Source organism: Lycorma delicatula, chromosome 9 (genome assembly GCF_047948215.1).
Source record: "Lycorma delicatula isolate Av1 chromosome 9, ASM4794821v1, whole genome shotgun sequence".
Lineage (NCBI taxonomy): Eukaryota > Metazoa > Arthropoda > Insecta > Hemiptera > Fulgoridae > Lycorma > Lycorma delicatula.
The window spans coordinates 62,730,258-62,751,519 of NC_134463.1; the positions used below are offsets into that span (position 1 = coordinate 62,730,258).

Below are 21,262 nucleotides of genomic sequence, written 5' to 3' on the forward strand. Positions count from 1 at the left end.
AACTTTCAAGAAAAGAATGGTTAAGGTAAGTTTGTTGTTTTAGGCACATTAAAACTAATGAGAAATAAGTACAGTTTCCAATATCTAGTAAAAATATAATGAAAGATTTTCTATTATTTATTTTATAATATTGCTACATTAATTATTCATACTAAAATATGTTAACACAAATAATAACTTTTTTTCTATTTAAAATCTCTTTTACTCACTATGAAAGTTTTTTTTAACTATAGAGTATTTTTGCACTAAAAGCTTCTGCTAAGCATACTGCCGTAAAGTTCTGATTTGTATTTTAAAGATTTCTCATTTAAGAGTCGTAAAATAGTTTGATATTTTGGTCAATGTTATTAAAAATAATGTTGGTCTTAGAGTAGGTTTTATTTTTATGAGATAGACGTCAATGTACGACAATTTTTTTTTTATTTTTCATAATTATAAAAAATCATTTACATGCAAGTGGAGAAGAAGAAGAGGGACAAAGAGTGGAAGCTAATTATGAATACAAAATGGCGCCTGATTGATCTTGTCTTTCTATAAATAATTTTTTTGCTGTCTTGCGTATTTTACGAAAAAATAGTGTGCGTTTGTTGTTATTCGGTGTTTTTATCGCCTTGTATGAACTTAATTGGATTGTTTTTGATTTTGTGGTATGTTTTATTTCTTAAAATACTTGTTTAAATGAGTAGGTGAACTGATTTCGTTTATTGTTTATGAAGTAGAAGCCTATGTCGTAAAGGAGTTCTTTGAAACATTGAATTTCAGTATATTAGCGGAATTTACTTGTAGTATTTGTTTATTTGTAATTTAATAGTCAATATAATATCATTTCTGGTTAGAAAACGCGGTAAATCTATGGTATTAAGTTATTATAATTGTTATTTATCTAGCCAGTTTTCGGAATAATTTTGTTTGTACGTTATTCAGATAAATACTTGGCAGATGCCGAATGAATTGAAATTCATTATTCATTTCTTATGTTTGAAATTAAGTAGTTAATTATTCTTATCTCTTCTTTATATCGATCTTCTTGTCAGTTCACTTACTTTATTGGCTTATTTCTACCCCGTTGCGAAGTAATTTCTATGCCTGCTTATTTTTAGCGGTGCATTTCCCGTGAGTAATTACAAGTAATCCAATGATAATTAATATTTGTTGTGTTTATTATTTAAGATGTATAAACATACAGAGACTATCAGTAATAATTGTTGATCAGTGGAACAAAGGATTGTTTCTCTGCTTATGTTATATAAATTGTAATTGTTGATTTTAGTGTTTTTACATTACTGTCACGATTCGCTGTGTTTAAGATTTAGTTTAATGATAATGGTCAAGATTAAGTTTTTAATTTTATATAATATTCTGTTGAAACTTTTCAAACCTATTTGACTGATAAATTTAAGTGCTGGTGAATTTTACTTCTGAAGTCATTGTTTACAACATTTTTTGTTGATATACTTTCCTTGAAGGGTTTGTCTATCGAACTATGTTATTATAAATCTTTAAATGTATTTAAATTTAATTCAGGTGTCAGAAATTTTGTAGATTGCCAATTATATTTAATTTGCATAAGTAGACTGAGACTGAAATTATATGTTGATTTGTGAATTTTATTCGTAATTTTGGATTTAGGAAGAATCCTGACAGAAACTACTTATAGAATAGATATGTTTAATGAATTTTTATTGTCTACATTTATTTATTCTTATACCCCGTTATATTGCTATATTGGATAATTTAGTTTTGTTCTGCGTTTAATGATTTTGACTATAAAAATAATTTTATTTATCCATTTACATTTTAAGAAGTGCAGTGCTATAATAGAGTACATTTAAAATCTACTCAATATAATTAAATGCAATTAAATGTAAAGAATTAAATTCTGAGGCTTTAAAATATTTCTCTTCATATAGTATCTTGTTTTTAAAATTAAATTTTGGTCATTTTTGTCAATAACATGAATTATATAATTTTTGAAGTACCAGAATTTTTGCGAAGTTGCTGAAATTTATGTGATTATTAAGGGTTGCACGTTGAATAAACAGCTGTAGCCATAATTTTTCTTTGAAGTTATTGTTTTAGTATTGAGTTATTGCTGTTAAAAAAGTATAATTTTTTATTATTTAAAAACATATCTTAAGATTTTGAAACAGTTTTGTGCATGTGGATTTGGTGATAATTAAAATTAATAATTTTTATTTATGTAAAAGTTTGCGAGTTGCTATGAAAATCTTGTTAAATTTTCTGGTCAAATGAAGTTTTTTGGCAAATGGTTTTACTTTATTTTTTTCCTTTTTTTGTTCATTTGTAGTTATGATTAAGTTTGTTGTTATTTTACATTTCATTTGTGACATTTATTGTTGAGCTTTAATAAGTACTCTCTTTAAAATGTATAATGTAAATTATTGAACAAATGAATTACTGATTCCAATACTTTTATGAAAGCATGCATTTGCTTTTTGTCAAAATCATTTGTTGGTTTTAAATTTATGTGTTAAGACCTGAATGTATGCTGACAGCAGTACTATTATGAATATAGATTTAATGTTTTACTTATTGTCAATATAATTTTTTGCTGATTCAACATCATGAGCTCATAACTTGATTTTTTTTCACAAAGTTTAAAAAGAATATGTAAGCACTCATTCAATACATATAGACCAACTACTTTCCACTTTTTAATACCCTTTACATAATTCGATTTGTCCACTTTTACAAAATAAGTAGTTTTCTCAAGCTTGACTTCGTCATTTGAAGCCATTTGGGTTTGGGAAGAGGAATAACCTCTTAAAGCCAAATAGTGGCATATATGGAAGCGCTTAGAATTGTATGTCTTTTCTGTCAATACATTTTGCTTTCCTGCCTGTTTTTATTTACTAATATTGTAATCTACTACCATGTTGAATTCATTGTTTATCATTGGCAATTAGTGTTAACTTGTAATTGTGCACCAGTTATAAAATTCAACCCCTTCCTGTTTGAAGTTAATTAGTTTGTGTACTTTATATAGCTTAAGAGGCCCCATTCCAAGCAGAAGACTGAATTCAAGGAGTCTACAACTCAGATGTAAATTTTTGTCTTTGTGAGAAGACAAGCTATATTTTTTGTTGCTATAGGCAACTAGTGGCTCCCACTGAGATCTGGAGTCCTGTGTTTGTAGTGACTCAGAGTTTGGAAGTTGGTTAATGGGGCAAAAAAGCAAGCAAAAGTGGTTTTCAGTATTATTTGTACCTGCATGGCAGACAGTCAATTTTCACTCCTATCAAGCAGTGATCAGATATCACCACAAAAATGTATGGAAGAAGATACTGAATGAACTTTGGCATGAAAACTCATAATAGTTCTCTCATGACAATCCATCAGCAAGTTTCACTAATGATTTGCAAGTTTTGTGAAAAAAAATTATTCACTAACCTTTTGCCTCAATGTACCCCCTGACAGCTCCACCGACATTTTTATTCTAAAATAAAAATTGCTGTTAAAAGGATAGAAATGTGAAATGATAGTGCGAGTCCATAAAAGAAAATTCATACTGTACGCTGAAAAGTGTTTGAAGGGATGTTGGGAAAAGTATGTGTAATGAGGAGGAAAGTATGTTTTCTGAGATTAATTAAATAATGCTGTAAATATCCAATGAAATTTATTTAGAAAACGTTTGGTTATTTTTGAACAGATCTTGTATCTGTTTGTGCCATTTACATCTATACCATAAATTAATTCTGTGGAATTTTAAGGATGGTTCACAACTTATATCTCTGTTATAAAGTGATGACTAAATTAACTTGATAACTTGATTGATATATCTTTATCGTACTGATTAGTGAAATTGGTTTTTTCTCAATTGCGTACATTTAATTAAAAAATTAGTGAAACACTGATACTGAGCTTTAACTCACTTATATATTTTTATCAAATTTAAGAAAAAATATTACTATTTATGAAAAAAAAACTTAACCATTTTGCTTTAGAGCATGAGCTGGCAAACTTATATTGTTTGTTTTACCTGTGAAAAAATGAAAATTAAGATGTTCTGAAACTTTATAGTGTAGAAAACTTAATTTTTATATACATCTTGTAAAACAGTTTTTCTATTTGTGATTTACCAAGTAATCCTCAATACTTATACAGGATTTTTTTTTTTTAACTTCCTACTAGCAATAGAAGAACTTTGTTGAACATCTTTGGATACTATATTTTAAACTAGTAGTTGTATTTATTTACCTACTTTAGCACTTACAAAAAAACCATTTGTCAAATTGCATTTTATTTCTAGATTCACTTATAGAATAAAAAAGATCATTACATTCATAAAGAAATGGACAGATATATATATATATATATATATATCTGTCTTTAAGAATAACCGAAAACTAAAGAATATTGTCTTTTTTTTTTTACTGAAAATAATTAAAAGCTGGCAGACGATTTAAATTTCTTCATTAAGAAATAAATGTACAGTGTAGTAATGTAGTAAACTATTTTTTTTTTTAAATTAAGTTTTAGGGTTTGACTCAAACAAATAAAGAATGGAAATTTCTTAGATTAAATTCTCTTTTGGTTTGAAACAAAAACCTGGAATATCCTCCATGATCTAAGAATATGGCAATGGTCATCTACAAACAACGTACTTACCGACCTGTTGAACTGTGAAAGCAGTAATTGGCAGGGTTGTGATCAGGCTATTTATTATTGAAGTAGCTAGAAGGAGCTGTTCTTTTTCAAAACTAAATGTAAAATATTTTAGGAAGCTTTGGATTAGTAATTATAATTAACAGGATCCAGTAAGTCAGTTTTTATATTAATAAAAGAAGACTGTTGTTAAGATGATATATCCTCAATGGTGGAGTGTTCTACCTAATTCCAGAAATTTCTGGAATTCAATCCTAATCAGCATTTTCATGTTTACAAAATTCATTTCTCATCATACCATTGGTAATTGTTGTCGGTTTATGAAGAATAAATAAATAATTTCCTTTGCAATGTGGGGGTATAATAATATTTGTCTATAAATATTATAATTCATTTTCATTAAAGTAATATGAAAAAGCCTGTGATTGACATTAAAAATTCATAGCAAAATTGTCAGCTTGGGGTCATTTATTGTTATAAAGAAGGTTAATTATGTTAAAAAAAATAGTTAACATGATCAATAAATTATTAAATTTATTGATTTATCAATAATTTAAATTATTAAATCAATAAATATAGAAGACTAGTAGCAGCTATTGTACTACAGTTAGGTTGTCGAGTAGACCTAAAACAGATGTCTTTAACAGTGTGGGATTAAGTACATGAATTGGCACTGCTTGACGCATTGTGTATAGTGTGTAGCCGGTGTTTTAGTATAAATTTAAATTTAAATGTTCATTTAAGTAATATAAGTTTCAGTTTCCTGGGTCAATCCAGTTGAAGTGTCCCAAGGGTGGTTGCTTGACCAATTAAAAAAAAATGGGCTGGTGATAAAAATCTCAAATTTGCTAACTTGCAATGTTTTTGTAGATGTTTATGGCAAATAAAAAAGTTTCTTGTGTAAAAACTTACACCTCTCAAAAATCATGAAAAACCTGTTGAAAGTGATATCATTTTAACTCTAAATAAGTGCTCCAAGGGGGTTTCTTGGCTCTTTAATATTTTTATATTTATTATTATAGTTTAAATAGACTTGTTTAAATCATTCAATTGCAGTGTTCATGTTATAAAAGGCGCTTGAAGTCATTTCCAGTCGTCAGGAAAATTCTTGTTGCATCATATAGCTGCAGTAACAAACTGATCAGTCTGAGATTAGTCAATGACCTGTTCACATCTTTACAGAGTGTCTCAAATTTCATCCTGTGTTTGGAAGTATTTATTAAATAAATAAGTTATACTTAAAAATATTGTATAATTAAAATCAGTTAAATTTTTAATTATTTTCAAGTAATTTTACATAAAACAATGGAAGAACAATGTTCCATAGGAATTTATGTGAATGAAGAGCGTCATAAAACAGTTATGGTACAGTGCCAAAATAACTAATTAAAATTTGTGAATTTAGGATGAAAATTGACAAATTATTTTTTTACAGATGTAAACTAGTCTCACTACTGTTTGTCACTAGTTTTTGATGTCATTAGTGTTTGTAAATATCATGAAAAATGTTTTTGTTAAAATTCAGTCACCTATATATGGACAGTTCTGTTGTGACTCTTTTGAGAACTCATAAAATAGTTAAGAAAAACTTAATACAAATAACATTACAGCAAGCTAAATTTTTATTTTAAAACTAAAAGAAAAATGTTTCTTGCTTCTAAAGAAGATAAGGTTAAAATTATCAGTTTATTTCCCCAATCTTGGACCAGATCTAAAATAATATCAGAGTTCAATATGTCTGAGCATTTGGTTAGACTTACTATAGAATTAGTTAATGAGCAAGGCATTCTACCGGAGTTAGTTAAAAGACATAAAACAGAAATTAGTAGCTATATAATTAAAAAAGTGTGTTATTTTTTGAAGATGACAATAATAGGCTGTGTCCTGGTAAAAAGGATTGTGTTAGCATGCATGTTGATGGTGTCAAAGTGCATAAGCAAAAGCGCCTTGTTCTGATAAACGTAAATGAATTTAATTTAATTTTCCTTTAAAATCTCTGAGGGAAAAATTGAAAGTTCTGCAAATGAGTATTAAAATAAAAAGAATTCTGCTAATTTGTGCAGTTACAAAAAATACTTTGACCTTGAAGCTGAATGGTACTTATTTGGATTATTCCATGGGAAGAACAACAAAACGAGAGGTGGCAAAACCCATTAAACAGTCAGATACTAAACGTTGATGAAATGTATTCATTTTGTAATCACAAGCTGAAAAACTTCAAGCATTTTTTGATTAAATCAGATGAGATAGCTAAGATTTCAGAAACTAAAAAACGTTTTGACTGCTGTGAAAGAGTTGTTGGTACTAGAATCTATAAGTATATTCCCGTGTCAGAAGGCATTGCAAGATGTTATTTTACTCCAAGGACTATGAAGACTGTCAAGTATTGTATTACTTTCATTTAAGGAAAAAGACTATTGCTTATGTGCATGATGATCAGTGGTGGGTAGGAGAAGTGGTAAATATGAGCCTCGAAAATGACAATGTGCAGTTTCATTTTTTCCGCAGAGCTGGACCATGCACATTATTTCAAAAGTCTCAACAAAACAAAATGTGGGTACCGATCTACAAAGTCCTGAGAAGTTGACATTACAATGATATGATTCGTTCTCACACAATTTCAAGAGAATTATTAGAAGAGATATCACAGCTGTTTGTTAACCACACTAAATAATAAACTTTCATTTGTACAAAAACAGGCTGTTTCATTGGAGAATAATAAAAATTTTGTCACAATTTATTATTTTTTTTTGATAATCTTCACAAAAATAAAAATTAATTTTTTAAAAAAGAGTAGGCTACTCATTGAAATGCCAGTTTGGGTAAATTTTACAAGCATTTTTGAATCAAAATTGGATTAGGTTATTGGTATTGGTTAAGTTACCATTAAATTATGACCTACATTAATAATTAAAAAAAAAAACTATTTTAAAAATATTGAAAACGTCAACTTCAACAGCATAGGGGCTAAGTATAAAAATGTAAATTGCAAAGAATACAAGAAACCCCCTTGGAGAAGTGGTATTGCGTTTAACAGGTTTTTCATGATTTTTGAGAGGTTTTTATTAGTACGATACATAAGAACTTTTTTACTAACCATAAACAGAAAAAACACTGCAAGTTATGAAAATTTGAGATTTTTATCCCCATCAGAATTATTTGAAGCCAAAATTTGAATTTAAAAAAAAATTATTTTCAAAAAAAAAACAATTTAGGGGTAAGTATACAAATTTAGGGCTAACTATATCACCATTAATATTATTTATGGTAAAACTACTAATATATACCTACATGTAAAAAAATAATTCAAACTTAGTATGCCATCCCTGCCTCTTGAAAAAATTACCAAAAAATTAAATTTCACCGTTTTTCATGTTTAACTTTATTGGTCGTTTTCTCATAGAAAGAAGAGAGATAGGTAAATAAACCACTGGAATAATCTTTTACCTTGAGAAAATATGATTAGGTTGCTTTTTGTTTCATCTTTCCAGGGTCAGTAGTTTTTTAGTTATGATTTTTTCCGTAAACCCTTAACAATCATAACAATAATGGTCGCCACAGATAACTACTTAAATAAAAAAAATTATTTTAAGATCCTTAAACATGTAGGAAACAAGTTTCAATTTTTTTTTGAATTGGTCAAGCAACCAGCTGATGTTTTTTGGGACACTTCAAATGGATTGACCCTCCTTTCATATTTTTCACCCAGTGGTTCTACTTGTACCTGTTCTTTTAACTATTTTGGCATTTTATTTCATATATGATGTAAAATATTTATGTTAGGGTTTTAGTTATATATGCAAATATGAGATTTGCTCTTATGATTGATTACTGGTGTGGTTTCTGAAGTTTATATATATATATATATATATATATGTGCCTGTGCACACATGTGTGTGTAACTTATGCTTTGAAACCTTTAAAACTTAGGTTAAAAAAATTGATAAACTGTTTTGTGTTTCATGTGTGTAATTGTACGATTAATTTTTTTTTACTTTATTTGAATTTTATTTAACGTCTGTATTGTAACTAAATTCTGATATATATGTATGTATATTTATGCATAAATTATTTTTTCAGCATTGTGTTAAATCTCAACAAAAAATTAAATTTTTCTCGCCATAAAAATGCAATATACCAAGTTACTTTATTCATAATTGTTGATAAAAATTTGAAATTTAGTTTGCATAAGAATGGTATAATTACAAAAGCTTTTTTTATATAGATTGAGACTGCAAAGTTGTGTTGTATGGCTGAGGTTATTTTTAGTATTTTTTTTTATGTGTGATTTTTGTAGATATAAAAGTAATATATTCAAATAAAATTGATTTATGTTATTTCAGACTGGGCCAAGATTTTGTGTTCTAAATTTCAGATGTTTAGCTTTTAACTAATGATAACTTATTAGTAAGATGTTCATTTATTTTTATTTTTTGTTTTCAGTCCATAATGAACTTTTGACAGTTTTTTTTTATACTGAAAGTACTATTTATCAGTTGTAGTGAACTATAATTATATTACTATTTATGACAAACATGACCATAGTTAAAAAGTGAATTTCAATACACTTCATTCATAGTCAAATAAAACAGTACCATATCTAAAAAAAATTTTTGTACTATGAGTTTGATGACAGCATTTTCTGTTAGAAAATTGTGTTAAAAGAGATTAAACATGTAAAAAAAATATGAGTTGATTAAAAAACTTTGTAAAATTTTATAAAACTAATTGTTATAACTAAGAGACTGATAATAATTTTTTTTGTGGTTACATTTAAGCCCATCTAAAGAGTACCTGAATAAATTTCAATATTACAGGGTTAAATAATATTTATCTCAGTTTCTTCCTGTGATATTTTTGTGTAGGACCTATGTCTCTGTAACGCATATTTTTTTTAAAATATTTTATAGAAATTTATATCAGGTCAGACAGAATTTAATAGTAATATTTTTATTTGTCTAGAATATTTTATGATTTATTGAAATTCAGTGCAATACATTTTTAACGCTATAGTTTACTGAAAAATTAACATATATTTATTTGATACTTAATGTCTATTATGTATTGATGGTTCACTTATATCTATTCATGCCTTGTCTGAACAGAAGATCCTGAAGCTTTAAATTTGGGAAGGATATTACTCTTAGACAGTGTAAGCTGCTACTTAAAAGTGTTTTCCCACCTGCTACTAAGATGGTTAAAAATGTTTTCTTGTGGAATATAAATTGTTTATATTGTTCTACAAAGGCTGTTTTTTTTTCAACCTCCAATGGGCTATAAAAAAAAAGGCACATTGACATAACAGAATTATTTTATTACTAAAAGCTGAGTAGTATCTAACTTAGTTTTCTACATAATTGCCAACAATTGAGGGAGGTATTTGTCATATTGTGACATCAGCTTTCCGATACCTTCTTCAAAGAAGTTTGCCGCCAGTGAGGTAAGGGACACGTCTTGATAGCTTCCCGAAGTTCTTTGTTGATGGTGAAGTGCTATCCGCCCAACCATGCTGTCAGTTCTTGAAAGAGATGAAAATCGCTAGGTGCTAGGTGTGGGCTATACAGTGGATGGTTGAAAACTTCCCGCTCGAATTATTAGAGGTCTTGCGCCACGGCACAGTACAGTCTTGCATTATCGTGGATCAAAACCACATTGAACAAAGGTGTGCCTCTTTGTTTGTTTTTGATCACTCTAGGGAGGCAATGTAAAGATTCACAATAATCTTCCTTTGTTATTGCTGTCTTTTGCTCCATAAAGTCCACCAATAAGACACCTTTATGTCCCAAAAAAGTGTAGCAATTGATTTCCTGTTGCTCAGTGTCTGAACTTTTGCAGCTTGTTTGGAGAAGTGTGCATCCACTGCTTAGATTGTTTTTTTTTTGTTTCTGGGTTGTCATACTGGATCCAAGTCTCATTGCCAGTAACAATAGACTTTGAAAACACCACCGCATTATTGTAATGCGTGAGAAACATTAAGGCTGATGCCATTTGCTGCGTTTTGTGATTGTCACTTAACATTTTTGGGATCAGACGTGCACGCAGTTTCCAGTAACCTAAGGTTTTAGTCACAGTTGTCTACAAAGAAGACCTTGAAATTTCTGGATTTCTTCAAAAAGTTCACTTAACATAAATCTCAGTTTGTAATGGACAAAATCATCAACATGCTCAACCAGGGTACAGTAGTGACAGACTTGCATTCTTGCCCACCTTCATCATGGACGTCCGTTTGCCCTTCATTAAATTTCACACCATTCCCATACACTACTATCACTCATAAAGTTTTCAACATACACTAGGCTCATTCTGCTATGGATTTCAACAGTGCTGCATCCTTCTGCTTGCAGAAAACGTATCACACTTTGCAACTCACACTTGGCAGGAGCATTGATGGTGGTGGCCATGTGCAATTGCCCGTAGCTTGGCTCAGGCTGATGCAGTGGAGCCGGCAGTGGCAGAGATTGTGGTGGGGGGGCAAAATCACATGACACGCAGACCTGGCTCCTGCCTATCTCTTGTTTACTTAGATGCACAGTTTGAGATTGAAAAAAAAACAGCCCTCTTAAAATTACACAAAACAGACTAATAATTCGATCTACCTGTAGTTAAGTGAAATGGATTAAATATTGTTTTCGTTTTTCTTACCTTCTCCATCCTGAAAGAAGGATAAAATTGAACATGGATTGCAAACTTCAGAACAAAATGTTATCTAAAAATATTGCCCTGTAAAGGGTTATGAGGGATTATTAGGTATTTGTACTTGTTTTATGTATAGTATAACCTTGTTCATCCAGACTAAATTGGACCAGAAGTGGTTCAGAAATGTCATTATCTAGTCTATTGAGATTACTATAAGTGTAAAGTGTAAATTACAGAGGCTTATTTGAAATCAAAATAAATCCAAACTACTTTTACTAAGATCAGGTTTGAAGGAATTAGGGAATAGGCCTACAATCAGTACATCTCACACTTTTTTTTTGAATGAGAGATTGATGGATTCAGTATTTTACAATGGCTATAACAGCTTTCATTTATGTTAATTCATGCATCTGAAGATTGTTCTAATCTGTAATATTTAACTATTTGAAAATATAGTTTTCATGTGTTTGTGACATAAGGTTAATATGTTAATATTGGTTTAATAAACACTCAAAGTACCAAAAAAAAATGTTTAAATTCTTAAAGGACTTGTTTTTCTCCTAGTTTGGCAGCTGTATTTCTGATGATGTGCCTGATGGGCTGTAACAAAAAATGCCTTTTTTCTCTTTCTTTTTATGTGAAAATATTGATTGGTAATTATTTGTTGAACCTCAGATAATTAACCTCTTGGTAAACCTAAAATATATTGCTGTCAGATATTGTATTGGTAAATGTTTTAACTTAATTTGTGCGATATAAGGGGTGGAATATGTAATGAATTTTTTACATCAGAATATACTTCTAATTTTAGATTTGAGTGTCTTATAATGTGTTATATATTAATAACATTGTGTGTACTGTACTGTTAATGAAGTGTGTTTGTTCTTTTGTTCCAGATATTATGGGCATTTGATGCCACTATAAAATAGAATATTGTTATGCAACGAGAAGATCAAGAGACTCCATTCCACTGTGACATATGCGACAAATATTTCTCTAGAAAAGATCATTTTAAGAATCATGTTATGTGGCATACCGGTGAAACACCGCATAGATGTGATTATTGTTCCAAAGCGTTCACACGTAAAGAGCATCTGATGAATCACATACGCCAGCACACCGGTGAGCACCCTCACCACTGCAACTATTGTGCGAAATCGTTCACGAGGAAGGACCACATGGTGTACCATGAGCGCCAGCACACTGGAGAGACACCGTTCCCATGCCAGTACTGCCCGAAGGCGTTCACGAGGAAGGATCATCTTGTCAATCATATAAGGAAACATACGGGTGAGTCGCCGCACAAGTGCACATATTGCATGAAGGGCTTCACAAGAAAAGAACATTTGACTAATCATATTCGGCAACACACAGGTGAATCTCCACACAGATGCCACTTCTGCACCAAGAGCTTCACCCGCAAGGAGCATCTGACCAACCACATCCGCATCCACACAGGAGAATCGCCCCACAGCTGTGAGTTCTGCAACCGGACGTTCACCAGGAAGGAACATCTGAAACGCCACGTCCGCCAGCATCAGTCCGGAGCTGAATACAACTGTATCATCTGTTCTGCACCATTTCCAGCTAAAGATCATCTTCTGGAGCATATGCGTACTCATCCTCGAGATCGCCCGTACGTTTGCAATGAATGTGGCAAAGGATTCCCGCTTAAGGGTAATCTGATGTTCCATCAGCGTTCTCATCAAAAAGGTGAGCCGCAAGAACGCCCATTCCGTTGCGATCTTTGTCCAAAAGATTTTATGTGCAAAGGTCATCTTGTATCGCACAGACGCAGCCATACCAATGGCAAGCAATATACTTCATTTTCAGATAAGAGCAATGCGTTCATGTTGAAACAGTTGATGAAGGGCGATACAAGTGAGATGACTGCACATATTATACATAGCCCACCAACACCTCAACCGCATCAGGTCAGTGTTGGTACACAGGTGGGTTTGCCAGTATTGGCACCGCCAAATAATATGCATCTGCAACCACCACCTTCACTCTTGGCCGTAGTCACCTAATTCGATATCGACTCACTTCTAACCTCTGGCTGAGTGGTTTTTTTGGATTGCTGTTAAAACACTGGATTATTTAGATAACTAATTGCAGTATAAAATAATATTTTTAGATCAGAAATTTTGTTTGGTGTTAATACTATTCTCATTTTTGTGGCTTTTAGAATCTGGAAAGTTTCTCATTTGTAATTAAGGGAGTAAAATATACATTTTCAGATCTTCTGTACAATTTAATAAAATAGAAATTTTGACATTAGCAGAGTTAAAGAATTTTAATTTGATTTTAAAGGTAATTTTTCTATGTATCTTCTTACTTGAAATCTCTTCTACTTAGAAGATACATTTGCCTTCTTAGTGGAATTATGTTGTTTTCAATGAAAAACTAGTGAAATTAGTAATCACTAGTATTTTGTTTCTAGTTTTGCTTCATGGGAGTTAATGTAGATGTTCTAGTATCCAGAAAATTATTTTTTTGATGTATAAGCCGATCAATGCCAATAGGTGATGACTTGCATCTTTTATTGTCTGTTTATTAGGATCTCATAATTGTTATCATTTATATGTTTACTTCACACTAGTTAATTAGTTTTAAAATCTGAAAATGTAGAGGTTTCTGCATGTTGGCTCCTAAATGTAACTTTTTATTAATTAGTTTCAATTTTTGAAGTTTTAATTTTTATTATCGTCTTGTATTAAATTATTTTCTAGGGTTAGTAGTAATATCAGATTTTGGTAGGTTATTCATGTATTGCCGCTCTCAACATATTGATATTTATATATATTTGTTTCATAGTAATTAATTTTTTTGTTGTAATAAATTGTGTGTATTTTATCTGCTTATTATTTATCATTGTAATCTGGTGTTCAAAAACAGTTATCCATTAAAAGTATATATAAATATAATATTTGTATAAATTTTAGAGCAGTTTTTTTTTGCCTAAAATATATAAATATTGTCAAGAATGAGACACGCATGCACATATGTACTCATGCAAAAAATATACATACAAAAGACTAGCCTGTAATTTAAGGCTAATATTATTATTATTATTATTGATAATGTTTTATGTTTACATGGCTTGATTAGTACATTAGTCTGGTGAAATTTATGAATGAAAAAACATAATACATACATATATACATAATACAACATATTATTATCATAATAATATCTATTTTAACATAATAATATAATAATATTAAAAAAAAAAAATTAGTTAACTAGTTGATCATTATATATGTTTTAGAGTAGTTCATAATTATAATACATTATTTAAAAGATAGATGGATGTTAGACACAGTTTTAAGCCATGACATAATAAGTTAATTATTATTATTAAAATTGCATTTAGCGTAATATTATTATTATTAATATACAGTATAAATATATATATATATATATATATAAATATTACTTATAAATATTATTAGAATCGCAGTATTCATTCAATTAATGATATTTTATGATATTATTTTATTTCTGAGTTAATTTCTTTAAAGTAGTTTATATTTTTTGTTTTTAGTAAGATTGCATATACAAGGTCTTATCTTGATTTATACCAGTATGCTAATACATCTATATATTTTTGTTTAGAATAAGTTTTAATATCTTTATTATATTAATTATTTTTTAATCTAAGAAAATATAAGTAAATTAATGTAATGGCATTTGAATTTTTGCTTAAATACCAGAAATAAGTGAAATTTTTTACTTGTTGAAAATCATTAAATATTTACTACGGATGATGTGATGTCTGCTTTTATTTGCCATCAATGTCTGTTGGAATTTTAGATTGCTCGTTATTTAAAAATTTTATCTATAAATTTTTGTTTATTAAAAAGGATATTCTGGTCATGGTAAGTGTAAGTTATCAGTTATATTTCTCAGAAGGAAAATATATAGCTTTTCATTGATCATTTTTATCGGTTGTTATCATTATCAAATGAGAATTTCATTATCAAATAATTTATAACAATTATGTAATTTTTATATCGTTGAATGTTATTGTTTTATATTCACGATATTTATTAATGATAGAGTGTAATATATGTTTATTTATTACATATAAATATGTAATTTATAAATTTTGTTTACTCTGACATTGTACAGTTGAACAAAGAAGCAAATAGGTATTCTGTACAAAATGGAATATATTTTATCTATTTGGGAGGGGTTGTAAGTGTACACCAGTTGTAGGTGGTTGTAGATGTTGAAAGCACTATAACAACAACTGGTATGTAGATTGTATGACCAATAAAGAAATATTTTTGTTAAAAAGAAAAAAAAATTAACTTAGGATTTACGTGCATAATTTTGTTCATTTTCATAATTACTAATTTTAATTGCGTACTTAATTTACTTGAGGTGTTGTAAGTTATGCATACAGATTAGTAGGCTACTTTCATATGAAAGTTTTTAGAAATGCAGGGACTATGGTTAGTTGATTTGATTTATTTATCAGAACAGCATTTTGTTAGCAATTATTAATGTGAGAGTTATGCATGGTAGCAGATTAGATGGTTACCACTTGGTTGATACTAGGAGAAACATTAAGCTAGAGGAAAAAGGAGAGAGAGAGAATCTTGATATATATATTTCTCTAATTGTTTGTGTGTAGTATGAGATTAACACTGAAGAGTGAATTTTGATATGAGAGTCAATGAAATTGAAACCGTAACAGATAGTTTTGGAAAGTAGATAAAGGTTACCTTAAGATATAACATATTTTGTGACACATCATTGAGACTGGTGTATATGGTATCATTTTATTTCTTTGAAAATTAATTATTTACATTGATCGATTTATATTTAATATTAAACTGAGAACAAATTGCTTGATTAATTGGACAGTCGGTCGGTTTTCTTTTTTGCATGGATTTTGTTAGAAGTAACTAATTTTTTTTTGTTTTTATTGATGATAACATTACCTTTCAATTATAATTTAAGTAGATCGGGTATATAAACATTTAAAAACAATGTTAAGTTTGCAATATAGTTAGGAATGTTTATGGTTGATGCGGACTGTGCCATTGTTTAGTATAAATATTGAAAAAAATTCATTCAAATTTTTATTTTTTTAATCTCTTTTGGGCCTTGTGTATGCCTTTCTGTGTATTATTTAAATATATTTTTTAACTTTTTTTTATAGCGCATTTATGCATTGTACTTGTTAATTTATTATTAGCTTATAAAATATATATGTATTTACACAATGTATTTACTTTAAATGCTAATGTTAGTATTTAGTTTTTAATTAATTTTTTTAGTATATTTTATATTATTTTTTTAACTTTCGTGTTTTTTTTTATAGCTATTTTGTCTGTCTCATGTATGTTATATTTAGTTTTTACTATTTATCATTGAAGAAACCAATTTTTTTTTTTACGTCACTTTTTTCTCACTTATAAATACATATTTATTAAATACGTATGAATTTATTGTGTATGTACCGTGTATCATACATACAGTATTCTGTGAATGAAATATGTTCACTTGTTAAAAAATGTTCATATTTCTTATTTGCAGTATAGAAAAAATTTGGTGGAAATAAGTCAGTATTAATCCTCTGTATTATTTATTATATGAAGAGGAAAAAGAAATGATAATTTTAAATTAAATTTTTAATTAATTTATTTTTAAACCCCATTTTACATTTAAAAATAAATTAAGTGCATTCTTTTAATTTACCTCCAGAATTACTGCTACGAATTATGTTTGTGAACATATTACTTCCTTGATCAACACTTATGAGCTATGAAGTTCTTAAGGCAGTAATTACTTAAGGTTTAATTCATATTTTCTATGTCTATGAAGACATTTATTGTGAAAAATATAATTTTTTGATTTTATTATGTTTTTTATGATGACCTGTAATTTCCCCCTCAGTATGGTTACAGTATTTAATTGGTATTGGAATTTGGGCATCACTTAATTTTTTATTTTTAATTATTACATACAGCATTTCTAAATTGATGAATAAAAATCTACTTAGTCTATTGACATATCATTTTTACCTTTTATTTTGCTTTAATCTGTTTTATTTCATTCAATTACAGATTCTGAAGTTAAACATTTTTGATAATGTTTATTTATAAGTGTTAACAGTTGAACTAAATATCAGTTTACTATTTGAGCGGCAGCCTAATTGAAAATAATATATGTTGATTAAACTTACTTTTTTTATTAAATCTAATTAGAATTATAGTTCAAGAAAGAAACCTAGTTTGATTTCTTACCAGAAGATAATATCTATTATTACAACAGATGCATATCCAATAAAATGGTAAACATATTGTTTACAGTTTGTGTTATAAAGGTTTCTAAATAAAAAAAAATTACTAATGAAAAAATTATTTTTTGTTATATAAAGAAAATTATTTGGTGCCCATTTTCAAAGAATCACTTCAATTAATAACTTGATTTATCATTTTCATTTCTATTTCGTATTTAAATCATGTTATCGAATGATTTCTTTACTTGTTGAAATTTATATATTAATACAACTTCAAATTTTTAAGTGTTTTAGGAAGAAAAATTTTGTTTTAAGAGATTTTTTTTGTACACAATCTATTTGGCTTAAGGTTGTCTGCTGATAATAATGACCAGTAACCGTTTATGATCTTGAATAGATGTTTATTGCTTTTGTGGCTAGGACTATCTTTATTTTTAAACCAGAGTAGTAACTCATTATTGCTCGTAATTGAATTTTAGTTAGGAGCAACAATGCTTTTCCTCTCTGCACCATCCTCTCCCAGTGCATAAATAAAAATGTTGCTTTAAAAAATGTATTCAGGGTAAACTAAAGGCAGATTAAGGCAGCTAAATATTAAGTTTAAGGCTGCTAAAAGATCTCTCAAATTTTACTTTTTTCTTTGTTTTTTCATAATCCCAAACACAAGCTTTAATTTTACTTAGGAAAGTATTTTATTTTAAAATCTGCTTTTCAATTTTTTATTGTAATATTAAAACTGAATTGTCAGGTAAAGATTGTTATTTAATTTTTTTAGTTACATGAATCATTTCATCATATTTTTACTTAAATAGTTAATGACAGATTTTTTATTTATTATATTTTTTAAAAAAGCAAAAAAAAAATACCAGTATTTTTATATAACTTTGTCAAAAAAAAAATATATATATTAAATGCATAATTACCCACACACCACACACACACACACACACACACACAACACACACACACACACACACACACACACACACACACATATATATATATATATATATATACATACACACACACACAGACATACATATATAGTGAACATTAAAAAAATAATTTTAATGATATTAATTTTTTTTATATTTGTATGCGTACTATCTTTATTTGTAGTATTTTACTTTGCTTTTTTAATTTTTTTTTGTTTTAATTATTTAGCATAGATATAAATAAATAAAAAAAAATATATATATATATATATTAATAGATATATGCATGTAGTAGTGATTATAAATACGTATATTATTAAAAAAAAACATCACTTTACATTAAAAAAAAAAAAAAAAAAAAAAAAAAATAGATATTACTTAAATTCTTTTTAATTAATTATTAATTAAAACATTTGTGCCTCCTCTTTTATTATATTATTTATTAGTATTTGCTCGTTTTATTTTTTTTAATTTCATTTTATTATAATAAATAGTAGTCTCAGAACAATAGTATTATTATATATGATTATTTTGTAATGTTTGTTTTATATTCTTATAAATACATTATTATTGTGAATTATTAATCTATTACATATATATTTTTTTAGGTGGTAATAATTAGTACGTGTTGGGGATATAATTATTATTATTATATTTATACATATTACAAAAGTATTATTAAAAAAATATATATTTAAATAGATTTTATTTTTTAGCTCAGTAATATTAATATGCATTAATGTCTGTTAGTTTTTTAACAGTTTGCATTTTATTATCAGCTAAAAGGTAAAATTTATATATAAATTTGTAATAATAATTGTATAACGCTGTGAATTTCACGCACATTCATACCTCATTTGAGTTTTAATGAGTTTTCTTTTATGCTAGAAGTTTGTAACAATGTATATTTAAATTCACGTCTTTTTTAATTCTTAATTTTGTACTTATTGGTCATTAAGTGATAAAAGATCTGTGTATGACGTCTTCTTCATTAGGTATTTCATCATGAGGAAAGTTCATAAAGTAGTAAAAGTTCTGTCCTTTTTATACTAATTTAAAACACCTGATTAAAAAGTAATAAAAAAAATCTTATCTCTAGTTAATGTCAGGTTAATCAGGTTAGTTATTGTTGAATCAGTTTATTGAGTTTGTTGTTTAGTTACACGATACTACATTGTTCAGTCTGTTTTTCCTTAATATGCCTGTTGGATACCAGTCGTACTTGTGATTAATTCTTGTTCATAAAATTATCTTTCTGTTAAGGTAATATTTTGTGTTTGATGTTAGGTCATCTTCTTTTGCAGTTGCTGATAGCAGAATCAAAATTTTAAAATGTATGTTATCATTTATCAATTTATTTTGTGTGCTGTGTAGGTGATTTTTAGAATTTTATCTCATTCTGTGTTTATTTAATAGATGATGTAAATAAACATTAAAAGTTTACTAAAATCTTTTATTTTGTCTTATAAAAGCATTGTACACTTATCATTTTTTTATTACATTATTTATTAACTCTTTCTAAATTGAATTTTTTACTGCTGTTTGCTCATTACTGTATACATTTTTAAAAATAAAATCTGTAATATTTTTCATGACCCTTGGACAATGTAGTGGTGTAACTGTTGTATGTATGTACTTGTAAAGGTACCATGACAACTTTCTTGTTGTAAAATAGCCAGTTTAGTATTTAAAAGTTAACGTTTTAGTTTTCTTTTAAAATAATGAATGATATTCAGTCCAAAATTAGGTACTTTTATGAGGAATTTTATTAATAATAATAATTTACACATAAAACACCTTTTTAGTCTTGAATTTAGTGCGTGAGATTCATGGAGTAATTAAAACTTTATAGATTAGTAATTATATTTCTTCTTTGTTTTAATAATCATTAAGTACTTTGTGTATCTGTTTTTGGTATAATTAAAGGCACAGTAATAAATAAATATAATTGTGTTTTTATTTATTTTATTCCTTTCATCCTTTTGTGTATATACTATTATAATGGATGTTTGATTTTATTTGTGCTTTAGTATGTTATTTATTATTGATTTACTCTTATTTTATTGATTTTACTGTGTGTTGCTATAATTACTATATATTAATTATATATTTATTATTAATTATGTATTTAATGTGTTTTTTCATGATAAGCTTTTTTTCCTTTATGGACATAAATTAAAAAAGTTAAATTTTGTGATGATATTAATAATTTTCTTTTTAATGAAATGTCTTTTTCTGTATCGTTATTGTTTTAAGAATGAATTTTAATTGGATTTGCATGGATTTTTTGTCGTTGATAAAACAAAGTAATTCAGAGATTTTAAAGCTTATCGTGATTTCAGTGATGTCATTTATGTGTATGTTGCAGCAGTGATTTCCATTATTTTTGTTTTCATTGCTGTATTTCCGATTCAAAATACAGTAATAAAATTGTGAAGGGTTATTAAAAAAAAATTGAATTATTAACAAACTACTTAAAATTCTGCTCACTGAAACACAGTTCATGTAAATTTTCAAGAAGAAGTTTTCATTGTTTTTTATTTTTTTTATTAAAATATTGGAAATCGCTGTTTAAAAATACTTTAATTTTTTTTAAATTTGTTCAAATTTTTGCATGCACATTTATATATATTTTTATTATTTTGTGTTGTGTAATAATATTTTTTGTTAGGTTTTTTTTGTTTACTGTTTCATTATTTGCGTAAGATAATTTGCATTAGCCCAATACTGAAGTTTTAAATTAATTGTATTACTTCTTTTGACAACATAAAGTAGTTACTTTACGTTATTTTCCTGTTCTTTTTAAGGC

The 21,262-nt window shown here is 27.7% G+C and overlaps 1 protein-coding gene across 2 annotated transcripts; it reads left to right on the forward strand.

Moving 5' to 3' along the window:
- The first annotated feature begins 293 nt into the window (after positions 1–293).
- LOC142330243 (uncharacterized) lies at positions 294–14,655 on the forward strand. Of its 2 annotated transcripts, XM_075375410.1 has the most exons (3): positions 294–647; positions 12,159–12,552; positions 12,637–14,655. In XM_075375410.1, exons 2-3 carry the CDS (start codon positions 12,201–12,203, stop codon positions 13,290–13,292), a joined length of 1,008 nt encoding a protein of 335 aa, XP_075231525.1. In that variant the 5' UTR covers positions 294–647; positions 12,159–12,200; the 3' UTR covers positions 13,293–14,655. The 2 variants fall into 2 exon arrangements, with proteins under 2 accessions (XP_075231525.1, XP_075231524.1); XM_075375409.1 differs by having other exon boundaries at positions 12,159–14,654.
- The last annotated feature ends 6,607 nt before the right edge of the window (positions 14,656–21,262 follow it).

What these genes read in the sequence shown, in the direction of transcription:
- LOC142330243 (XM_075375409.1), top strand. Translation starts at nt 12,201, where the DNA reads ATGCAACGAGAAGATCAAGAGACTCCATTCCACTGTGACATATGCGAC.